General features: G+C 38.0%; 1 protein-coding gene across 1 annotated transcript; it reads right to left on the bottom strand.

Annotated features, from left to right (window-relative positions):
• Positions 1–3,394: 3,394 nt before the first annotated feature.
• Positions 3,395–9,722, bottom strand: slc25a43 (solute carrier family 25 member 43). Its single transcript, XM_053631456.1, has 5 exons — positions 9,339–9,722; positions 8,229–8,470; positions 7,425–7,597; positions 6,312–6,446; positions 3,395–4,502 (listed from the first exon to the last, which is right to left on the bottom strand). Exons 1-5 carry the CDS (start codon positions 9,608–9,610, stop codon positions 4,284–4,286), a joined length of 1,041 nt encoding a protein of 346 aa, XP_053487431.1. The 5' UTR covers positions 9,611–9,722; the 3' UTR covers positions 3,395–4,283.
• Positions 9,723–12,125: the final 2,403 nt, after the last annotated feature.

Genomic DNA, 12,125 nt, shown 5'->3' with positions numbered 1-12,125 from the left:
TTACTAAAAAAGATTTCCTCAGTGTAGTTACTCCAAATCTTATTGTCTCTGTATAGTGGTTAACAAAGGCAGATGTCCCTGTGGAATTGGCAAGCCACCATGTAAAAGCTGGCCTCAGTCACTCTGTCAAAGGCTGGGTCTAGGTAGGTGAACTTCAGGTAGAGGTATACTCAGCAAGAAGTGTACTTCTTGGGTGGCCAGTGTGGCTTATGGCTCTTGTTCAGACACTCACCGAATACCTTTACCTTTAATACCCTACACTATTAAATCCCATCCTATAAAGTCAGCTGAGGAAACATGGAAAAGAAGCATGAAACAAAGAAAAGAGAGAGACAGAGAGAGAGACAGAGAGAGAGACAGAGAGAAACTTGATTTTTTTTATCAGATTATCAAACCAGTAAATAAAAAATAAAAAATAAATAAAAAATAAACAACTGTGTTTGAATGTACTATGTATAACAATGTCTCAGATTTTCATTCAGGTCTATGCCCATCAACAAACTTTAGTATCTGCTTTCGGAGCCTCTGCATATTACATTATCCAGCCAAATCTTACCTGCAGAGACCATGATGTGGAGCACAATTAATGAACATGCTAATACTGCAAGCCAAGTGGAAACAGGGACAGGGCAGAGCAGATTCAAGAATTCAACAATAATGTGCTATAAATAAATTTATCCAGGATTATAAAAATTACTGATTCAAGTTAAAAAAATTTTTTTTACTGATCATAAAACTCTATTTATCTCATTCTCCATTTTATTTTTTACCACACTAGGTATATTTCTTTACACTTAAAAATAAAATTATGCAATACTCTTACTGTGTCCTCATTTCAAAATCACAAAGGGAAACATCTGTTATACCAACCTGTGCCCAATCCATCCTTGACACTATTTGATCAACTGATAGCATTCACAAATCTTAGATGGCAACAGAACACATGGGCATTAGTCAGAGTGAAGTCATCATCACAGATTGTGCCTCACTCGTTGTTATAGAAGATCTCCACTCGGCCCTGGTTGTGTTTGCGTGGGTAAGCTTTAGTTTTCCAGATTGAAGAGAGACAGTCTGACACAAGCAGGAGGGGAGCCACATACAGCCCCGTATCAGCACTACATCCCAAGCACTCACCATGGTCTAAAGTTGGAAAGAAAAACAAGGACAGAAACCTTTTGACATGAACTGAGTGCCCCTTACACATGAATACTCCTTCTGCACTGATGATGTAAACAAGAAATGACCTTCGAGGGACATGGAATCCACATTTCTTACCTTTGATATAAAGATGTTTCTTGTGGAGACACTTGCTTGACATGGTTTCCATGAGTTTCCATGGATGGTGAGTAGACCAGGATGTCATCGTTAAAAAGACACTGAAGGACAGCATGCACACAGGTGAGCCCATATGGCATTATGCACTACTCAGAGTGACCGAACGTGTTGCTAAACATTGTTTTTCATTCCTTGCCTTTCTTGATGCACATGAGGTTGTGCACATTGTGCAAATACAACTTGAACAATTGGGCTTTTCTGAGCTGTTCAAGGACTGATGGGATTAGTGGTAGCGGGATTAGTGGGATTAGAAGGAAGCTATACTTAATTGTGATCTGGTTCAACCCTTGATAGTAAATACAGGGCCTGAGACCGTCTTCTGTTTTTCCACAGAGAAGAATCCAGCTGATGTTGGGGAAGTGGCGGCTCGGATGTAACCCTGCATGAGGGCTTTGTCAATGTACTGCCTCATAGCTTGTTAGCGGGTAGATGTGGTTTCTGGGAGCAGTGGTTCCAGGCTTGAGGACCTTGATGTATTCATGACATTCTTGGAAGTACTTGGAAATTACGGTCATTGGAATGACTTGGGGTGGGAGGACTCTGGTACAATGGATCCTCCTCCTATGGGTCCTCTATGATGGCCTTGGTGAGAACGCAAATCTGCATTCTTTTCCTAATATGTGCAACACTGCTTGCCTGAACAGAGATGCAGATTTAGTATGTTCATTGTAGTCTAATTAGAGTTTAACTTACAAGCGAATGTTGATTTGAACGATGGGGAACTTTTGCCTTTAAAAACACATTTTATGTGTTTTAGCTTTAACATTAAAGATATACCCTAGATACCATGTAGTTTTTTGTGTCATGCATTTTGGTGTTATGGATGTGTTCAATTAAGTTAAGTTAAGCATGTAGCGTCAATATTTGAAAAGATGCTGACAAATTTCAAAGTTTTACCCAAATTTTTATTTCCAGCCCATATATAACACGCAGAGACAGTGTGTGCTGGATTGATTTTATCAGCAATAAAAGGAGTCAGAGGAAAGGTGGTCCCCTGCTAAAAGTTACCCTCCATTATGACCTTGTTGAATGTTTTCCCATTTGAGTCTGGCCAGAATGCTAAACCCAGCCATGCTCATGTCTTTCTTTCTCCCCCTCATTGCTCCCAGTTTGGGAATGATATAATGACATCGGACTTGCCCCTTTCCAGGCCATCATGCTTTCTTCATTCTCATCTCCCTGCTGAGGGCAATGCACTGGCCATACTCCATTACCCAACTAAGCAGGAAGTTTGCCTCATGAGCATTGCTTCCAGCAGGCAGGTTAATGTCAATGATTTGGTCCCAGACTAATAAAAGCACTAATGCATACTTCCTTAGAGCTTGAGACCTGTGAGAGAGTCAGCCCCATGCTTTAACTTCAAATGTAAACAGCGGTGAGAGTGTTGCACACACAGTGGAGTGGGAGAATGCTGATTAAATAAGATTGGATGTGTGAAAGGAGGATAATCATCTGGCATAGAAGCAGTGATCACATTCAGTTTTTTAAAGTAACATTTCTGAGTATATTGGAAGGCAGAATTGGGATAGATCTCATTATAAGGTTTTTCTTAAGTGATATGAACTAGTGGGACTGAGATGACTGAGATACTAATTGATTATAATCTTAGGCTCAGTGTAAATGTAAATTTTGAGAACCATATCGTTATTAAACACTCTTTAATACAGTTAAGTAAGCCTACTTTTTAAGTACTAGTTACATACTGTACAACAGAAATCTTGTGCTTCTAATTTATACAGTAGGTCAAACAACTGTAGCTGTACAAATGGCTTGAAAGTCTCAATCAATATATATTTATACATTGGATGTCTTTGGGTACTATTAAACTTTATGAGAGGTGGTCAACCTCTAAACTCAATGAACGGTGTTTACTACAGATGTGAAACATAAAACATTGTGACACTAACAAGTTTTATTGTATATGTGTGTTGTAATGTCAGCTGTCTTCTCTTGATTGTCCAAGACAAACTTCTCCTAAGAGAGACAATAAAGGCTAATCTAATCTAATCTAATCTAATCTAATCTAATCTAAATTGCAAAAGCTAAAATACAAGTTAGCTGGGGACAAAGACGAGTTTAATATATAAACAGTCAAATTCATCATGATTGCTACCAATGCATTTGAATTATAATATTATATTATAATACATAAAATATGATTTTATACACACTACTCATATGTAGAAAAACAAAAACAAACTTATAGCACATAAATAATCAGTACATTTAAAATGGCATAAAAATCCATGGTATTCATTAATTGTTTGAAGGCACTGAAACAATCCATCCTGAGAGGCCCGTGAATGGCCAGTGATATACATAACTGACATGTCTAAAAAGACAGCACCTGCTTTACATACAATATTAAAATTGATACAATATTAATACTGTCTAAAATATGTCATAGTCTGTTTTGTACCACCATCAAGTATTTTTTGAGGTATCGCAGAAAACAAGGGTTGTGTTTCAAGTGTGGTTTAAAATCGTTAAAATGGCTTACTAAATACAGTAGTGGGTGTAATAATACATTTCTTAACTTTTAGCAGTGAGTACTGTTACAGAGGATGTACAAGGTCTTCTAACTTCAGGTTGCACAAGATCAATTCTCACACTAGAATGTCCATATTGTTTACTAAATACTTGCAATATTTAACCAGCCTCAACAATACTGAACACTTTGTGCATACCATTGTGTGCAACATGTGCAGTGTCATACAAAACAGTGAAAGTGTTGTAACGTGCCCTGTAGAACCAAAATATCCATTCTTGCATGTATTGAACAAAAGTTCTTAAGTGAATTCAAGTTTATTAATCTATTTATCTAAATATACTTACAAGTGGTAGTACAGGTTTTAGAAGAAATGACAACACCAGAGAAAGTACTCCAGCAAAATCCTACTTAGTCTTTACTTGTTTTTCCTCCTACTAGGTATTTGCATATAATATGGTCAGGTTTGCCACCGATTTCCCATTGATGAACTTTGGGCCTGTATTTGTCTGTTTCTCAGATAGCGCTTAAACTCCTGCAGTTCATGTGGGCCCAGGCTTTGGTCCACTCCTGGTTTGAGTTTGTAGCTCAATGGTGACACGGTGTAGCCGTTTTGGTAAAGACAGAATTGCTTACACATCTCAAAGCAGCTGAAGAGCAGCCCATAGTAAGGGATGATCTAAACAAGAAATAAACACAACTGACATTGACATCTGTCCAGGACACAACAACAACAACAACAATAGTAATAATAATAATAATAATAATAATAAACAAATAAAGTAAGCCACAAGCAGCAATCAATCAGGGTCCAATCACTTATTGTGCAGGGTCCAATCATTTATTGTGCAATGAGCTTATTAGGGAATTCCTAGAATGTCATACCATTCATTATGACAACAGACCAACGGTTGTGTCAGAAGTTTGCTGAAACTGACTGGCAGATGGCATCCATGTTATTCAAGGAATCAAGTCAGCAAGCCCCCAAAGCTGGCCCTTTTTTTTTTTTTTTTTAAAAAAAGAGTCATGCCCTGGGATCAGCACTCAAGTTTCAGAAGACTCCACCAAAGTCTTTCTGAGACACAGCTATGGACATCAACCAAGCTCCACCCCATGAGCCATTCAGTGGCCTGGTGGCCAAACTGCTTTTTAATACCATCATGTTTTAAATAATTATGAATAAACTCTTATGAGTAATTCGACAGCAATTTTACAATGATAATGATGATGATGATGACATATGATGTTCATAAAAGTATAATTAGCATATTATACAAGTTAGGTCAAATGGGAAGGGGTAGAGCCAAATGAACCAAAAACAGCTTTTTGGGCATGGACCATGAGCCCCAGACAAAAGAATTCTGATTAAATGTCTCACAGTTTAAGGGCTATGAGACAAAACATTAAACAAAATTCCTCAGGCCAATACAAGATCTTGAGTAGCAGGGAGGATACAGCATTTTTCTGCCGGTCTGTTCTTTATGGTCTTTGCTACACAATGCCTTTTACTGGTGAAGAAGAGGAACAAGAAGAAAAAGAAGAAGAAAATCTTAGGGTCTGTTTAGACCTATAATACTACCAATACTACTACTACTCATAATAATAATAATAATAATAATAATAATAATAATAACAATAACAACAACAACAACAACAATCATCATCATCCATCCATCCATTTTCTACCGCTTACTCCTTTTCAGGGTCACGGGGAACCTGCAGCCTATCCCAGGGAGCATCAGGCACAAGGCACGGTACACCCTGGACAGGGTGCCAGTCCATCGCAGGGCACAATCACATACACACTCACACACCCATTCATACACTACGTTCATGCGAGGAAACCCCCACAGCACAAGGAGAACATGCAAACTCCGCATTCACATGGGCCCGGGACTCCAACCCCGGACCCTGGAGGTGTGAGGCGAACGTGCTAACCACTAAGCCACCGTGCGCCCAATAATAATAATAATAATCATAATAATCATAATAATAATAATAATAATAATAATAATAATAAAAAATGCTGTTTGCCATGATTATCTGCATTAACAACAGGATGAATTAACATCTGACATAAAAAAAAACATACATGATAGCCCAGACCACTAAATTCCTAATGCTAATAAACGTTTGATTTTGTTCTCCTAATTCCTAGCTATCTGATTTCCTTTTATATATCACTTTATTTGTTTTTGGGTTTTTTTTGAGTTTCTCAACCAGAAATTTAAATATAATTTATTCAACAAATAAAAGTAAAATTACATTGATCAGGTGGCTGCCATAATCGTTTTTGTGGTTATAATAATCATTTGCCCAGAGTATAATATTAAGTCAATATGTATTTGCAAATAGTGTATTAAGTCAATATGTATTTGCAAATAATCTCAAGGACAGCGATAGTGCAGTGTAGTCTGTAATATCATTGGATTCAAGTCATCACACATAGTAATAAAAAAATAATTATTTAAATACATAAATGTGTTACCTTGAGCATGTTGGCTGTAATGCCACTCCATAGGGACAAGACACCTTTGGTTTTGATGACTTGCTTGAAGCAGTCTATCATCCCAGTAAAATGGACATCAGCTCCTCCATAGTGTGGCAGAAGAGGACTCTGAGCCTTAAATATTAAGTGAATAAAGCAAATGTATTAGCAACACAATGAGAAATCATGTTTAAAAGAAAAAAAACATTACTGTAGATTGTGTACTTTGGAAGATGGTGGCTCAGATACACCTGAAAGCCAAGGCATGTAAAAGATTCACTCATTGCAATGTTTTATGGTGATTTGACAGACTGCACTGCAGGTTCCCTGACATTCCTTTCAAGGTGAACAGGCAACCAGCTGAACCGCCCTTTAAATGAGAATGAAATAACTGAGGTAATATGATGAGCCATTTACATTTAGATATTGTTTAGCCAGTAAACACAGTATATTGATTCTTAGTTACTGCAGATGATTGTTCCCTTATACAACAGACTGCCTTCTTTTACTTCCCAAACTGTGATGTAAAAGTATATTAATTATGTTAGTGCAACACAATGGGTTAGCCAGTTTCACTTGACAGACTAATAAAGTACGTTATTTGTACCACCTAGTGGTAAACAACAGTATTTTATTTACATCTTGGCAAGAAAGCAGTGCTGTATCCCATCCTGCACACTTCTTTTATGATGATTGACATTTAATGCATCTAAGACAAAATACTGTATAAAAATAAGGGTGCCTTTTCACATAGTACTGTATCTGAACATGAAGCAGCTTAGCAGTTTTGTTCAATGATTGAGATGGGAGGATGGCAAGGTAAAATGTAACGTGCCATTTTTGTTAAAACTCCCCCACACATGCTTATGGTGATGTAGCCAAAAATCAGTAGATATTTAAAGGTGGGGGAAGTCATTGCATTTTTAAAATGGACTGGCTGATGCTGACAAATTGCACAAAAAGTACAATAAATTAAGCTAAATGAATTTAAAGGCCAAATTTCCTGAAAACACTATTTGTACCATGCAACCACAATGGAGGAACACTACAACAATGTACATGTATATAATAGTTTGTAAAAGTGCAAAAGAGGAGCCATAATGCTCATCTCACCTGCATTTTCCTTTTAATTGTCTCAAAAGGGAAAGAGAGAGTCTGAGCCACTCCTGCAGCAAGACAGCCATTGATAAAGTTCTGCAAAGAGGTGAAACGGAAGTGGTGCTCCTGCCACAGCTTATCCAAGTTAATAAAAACTATGTAGCAGCCAATCGAGAAGGGAACTGCACCTATACCACAGTGAAAAGAAAAGAGGATTGTCATTCAAAAGAAAATGGCCACAGTGTCCAGAATTCAGCACATAATTTTACTTGCTTATATTCAGTTCAGCTTTATCTGGTGTATAATCTAATAGAAGTACTTGGCTATAAACCACATCATACTATTTCGTAAGGTGCAGTGCTGTATAAAACTTTGTGACAGCAAACTGCAGGAACATGGCAATTAAAATGCACATGACCACTTGCAAGGAACATGTGACTGTCAAGTACAATGTAAAATGCCACTTATTACTCCATTAAGATAGCTCAATGCCCAGGGAACTTCACAACCAAGCATTAGCAAGCATAACTGAACATGAGAAATGCGTGTGGTGTAACTTAATTATGCATATTACACAAGCTGTGCAGATGATGTGCACCTTATAAGAAAGATAGAGCAGAACATTGGTAGCATTGGTATTGGGCTATTGATTGGAAGGCCAAAGGGTGGGTCCTTGAGCAAGGCCCTTAGCCCTCAACTGCTCAGCTGTATCCTGTCTCAATTGTAAGTAGCTTTGTATAAAAGCTTCAGCCAAATGAAGTAAATGCATCATTCCATTATAACCTTAAGAAGAAGTATATATATAAATAAAAAGCATACCTAATATAGTGAGAGAAAAGCCACGATAGAGAGCCAAGAACCCCTCATGTCGGTTTATGCTGGATAGTGTGTGCACCACACCCCGATACGTGGATTCTCTGCAGTTCTGGGCAATTAGTCTGGTTTCAACCACCTCCAAGGGATATGTAAGCAGAGCAGCAGATATACCTGCTAGACCACCAGTCATTATGGCCTTCCACTGGGAAATACGTCCAAGCTCATCCATATAGAGGTGGATGATCCTGTTGGACATGGGAATGAATCCAATTAAAAATAGTGCAAGGTTTGTTTATGTCACACGCTTCCATATGTGAAAAAAGAAGTAAAGATCAGTTATGTGGAATATCTAGGGTATATCTTATAAAGGTTAACTGTACATTTATAAATATCATTTGTGTCCTAGAGAACACTAATGCGTACCACTGGTGTTGTGTAAGTCAGCTCAGGTTACTGCCCTGTTTCCTAGAACTCCATAGGACATTCCTAAACTGCTGAATAGGACAGTGTTTACATATAAACATAGCGACACGTGGCATGCACTGCTTGTGTATTCACTTCTCGCGAGGACCATTCTTATCACTTTAGCATTAATAATTAAGTGTACAACAGGATTATTTGTACATCCATATAGCATTATTAACTTGTTTAAAGGCCACGTTTGGAAACGCCCTTTTAGAACGCTGAGGTGGGCAGTCATGACGTCATCGAACGTGCCGGTTTTCCTGCTCGATGATTGGCTTGGCAGCTAAGGCGTGATGATGTCGCGTTGAACTGAAGTAAACTTTACAGCTGATACAAATAAAACAAACAAATTAACCCCAGAACTGACTTAATTCAATATACCACACACACGAGACCGAAAACATGCGAAAAACAGAATGTTAAATATCGGAATTCTGTTTAACAGCACTGTTTGAAGTAGGGTACAGATAATGTAGATATGAATAACCAGTGTATACGCTATCTGAGGGCTAATCCCCAATGTAAACAAATTAATATTCTTCATTTTTTGATGACCACTGAAGCAATATAGCACTGGTCCAACTAGCGATCATTTGAAAGACCATATAACTTAAAGCTTTAACAGTAAGTAATAAAAGAGAGGCTCACGTTTTGTAGGTTCCCAGGTGTATGGCACTGTATGGGAACAACCGCAGACAGGAAACCGAATTCCCTTTCCAAAACGCCCGCAGACCTTCACGCTGATAAATCAGTAGAAAACTGCGCATGAAATCACATTTGCAGTGAAAAGTCCCCACTTGGCTCAAAATTTTCACCACCTCAAGGGGTGATGTAACTGTTTTGCTAAAGATTCCTGCAAACCCGACGCATAGAAAACTTTGAGAACTTGTTAATCTGTCATCCTTAATAACGGTTGCCATTCCTCGGCGTTTAAAAAAGACACGGCCCTGATAGTCTATCGACTGTAAACTGATTTACCGAACAGCTGTATTAAAGCAAAACTGGTCAACCACAATGACGTTTCATGACTGTGGGCACGACCGGCTGAAAATTTCTATTGGTGGATCAATCGTTGTGGGCGGGGCTAACAGCTGTGTGACTGTGCGAGCGCCAATAGCAACGCTGCATTGATTATGAGCTGGAACTGGTCTCGAGCGGCGCACTGGTAGAGGAAACCAGAGATCACGTTTACATTTTTAACAAGAGGGTCTTCTGGTATCACGTGTTTAAGAATATCCACAGGAAACGGGTATTGATTATTTTGAGGAGGAAAGTGACATCAATTTCGCCTGTGCTATTGGGCTAAACTGGATTCTAATCCAGATGTGGTGTCATCAAAATAATTTCATAAACATTACTACATAGTGTTGGTATTTATGTTTCATTCGTGGTCTTATTATTATTTATATTTTTAAGCCTGTACTGTGTTAAATAAGAATCTAGTATTCATTTTGTTGCCTTGTATTAGGGAATAGCTACAGACCTACACATTTCTATAGTTAAGAAGGCTCTCCTTCCATGCAATTTGGAAGATTACTAGTTTAGTTTGACACTAACGCTTTCAAGTCGAGCTAGCAGAGCAACTTTGGCAGCTTTCCTAATTTCTTGTCTAAATTTAAATGTTTGAAATTTTCATATAGCCTGTTGTGATATTTCTTACAAACAACGTGTCTATTGTGTAGCATCAGTAGCAGTAAACTGTTTCATTTGTACCAGCACTGACCACCTGGTAAAATTGGTTTTGGCAGCTGTTTATTTATTTATTTATTTATTTATTTATTTATTTATTAAGCAGGGTGTGATCATTATACCAGGGTGCCAATTTTTCTTTTTAATGAGGTAACTTTATCTAGCATGTAGTGAAATGATGACTCTAAGCATTCAGTCATTTGTTGGAGTTCTGTGGGGTGAGCAAGTTATCCAGTCAAAGTCAATAAATATCTGAGATTATCAGTAACACTGGGTACAGTGGCTGATATGAACATACATTTCATGAAATGAATGTAGTCTGATGCAGTAGCAAGGTGAAATGTTCAGGGTGTCCCAAAAGTCTCCATACATAGGGGAAATTAACACTTTTTTTTTTGCAAAATATCTTCCAAAATTTATATACTTAGTTTATACAGTGATGTGAAAACAATAAATACACTCCATTGAAATTGGAAATTAGATTTTTTTAGACATATTTGAACAAGCAAACATTTGTTCATCTTTGAAACAGTGCCTATTAATAAAGGTGATATACTTGAACAAAACCACAAGGAAAATTAGATTTTTCAATCATTTATTCAACAGAAATATAAATAGATGTGATATTCCTCTGTGGAAAAAGTAAGTACACCCTTGGCTTCAGAAGCTAGTATTGCCCCCTTTAACAGAAATGACTTCTTGTAGGCATTTTGCATAATTGTCTACCAGGCTTGCTGGATTTTTTTTTACCACTCTTCCATGCAATATTCTTTCAGTTGCAAGATGTTTGATGGTTTTCTTGCATGTACTGCCTGTTTCAAATCCCCCCACAACATTTCAATGGGATTCAAATTGAGGCTTTGTCTAGGCCATTCCATAATACTCAATTTCTTCTTTTTGAGCCATTCCTTGGTGGATTTGCTAGTGTGCTTAGGATCATTATCCTGTTGAAAGGTCCACTTTCGGTTCAACTTCAGCTTCAACAGACAGATGGCCTCACATTATCTTCAAGCACTCTTTGATATGATTTTTGATATTTGACAGTTGATGCATAGGTGAATCAATGAATGCAAGCTGTCCAGTCTCTGAGGCAGTGAAGCAACCCCAAACCATAACATTTCCACCAACGTGCTTCACGGTTGGTATGAGGTGGTTCTCCTGAAAAGCTGTCTGTGCCAAACATGTCTGCTGTTACTGTGGCCAAATAACTCTATCTTTGATTCATCTGTCCAGAGAACATTATTCCAAAAGGCCTGGGCTTTGCCTATATGCTCATTGGCAAACTGTAGTCTTGCAAAGGCTTTTATCTGGCACACCTCCCATGCAGGTGGAATTTGTGGAATGTCTTTCTGATTGTAGAAGCATGCACTTTGATACCAACAGTTGCAAGACTTACTTGCAGAACCTGTGATGAAATTTTGGGGTTTTTGGAGACTGCTTTTTGCATCAGATGGGCTGCTCTTGGGCTGAATTTGCTGGGATGGCCAGTCCTGGATATATTGGCAGTCGTTTGAAATCTGCGCCATTTGTAGATTATTTTTCCTTACAGTGGAATGATGATTTCAAATAATTGGGAGATCTTTTTAAATCCCTTGCCAGACTCACAGGCATCCATGACCTTTTTTTCTGAAGGCCTTACAGAACTCTTTAGATTTTAGCATGATGACACCACACACCTCAATAGCAAAGGGAACACCAGACACTAGATATGAGAAGGGTATAAATAAGATAGGTTCCACCTGCACT

This window comes from Ictalurus furcatus, chromosome 8 (genome assembly GCF_023375685.1).
Source record: "Ictalurus furcatus strain D&B chromosome 8, Billie_1.0, whole genome shotgun sequence".
Classification (NCBI taxonomy): Eukaryota; Metazoa; Chordata; class Actinopteri; order Siluriformes; family Ictaluridae; genus Ictalurus; species Ictalurus furcatus.
Note: the sequence above shows the minus strand (reverse complement) of the source record. Positions and strands in the feature narration are given on the sequence as shown.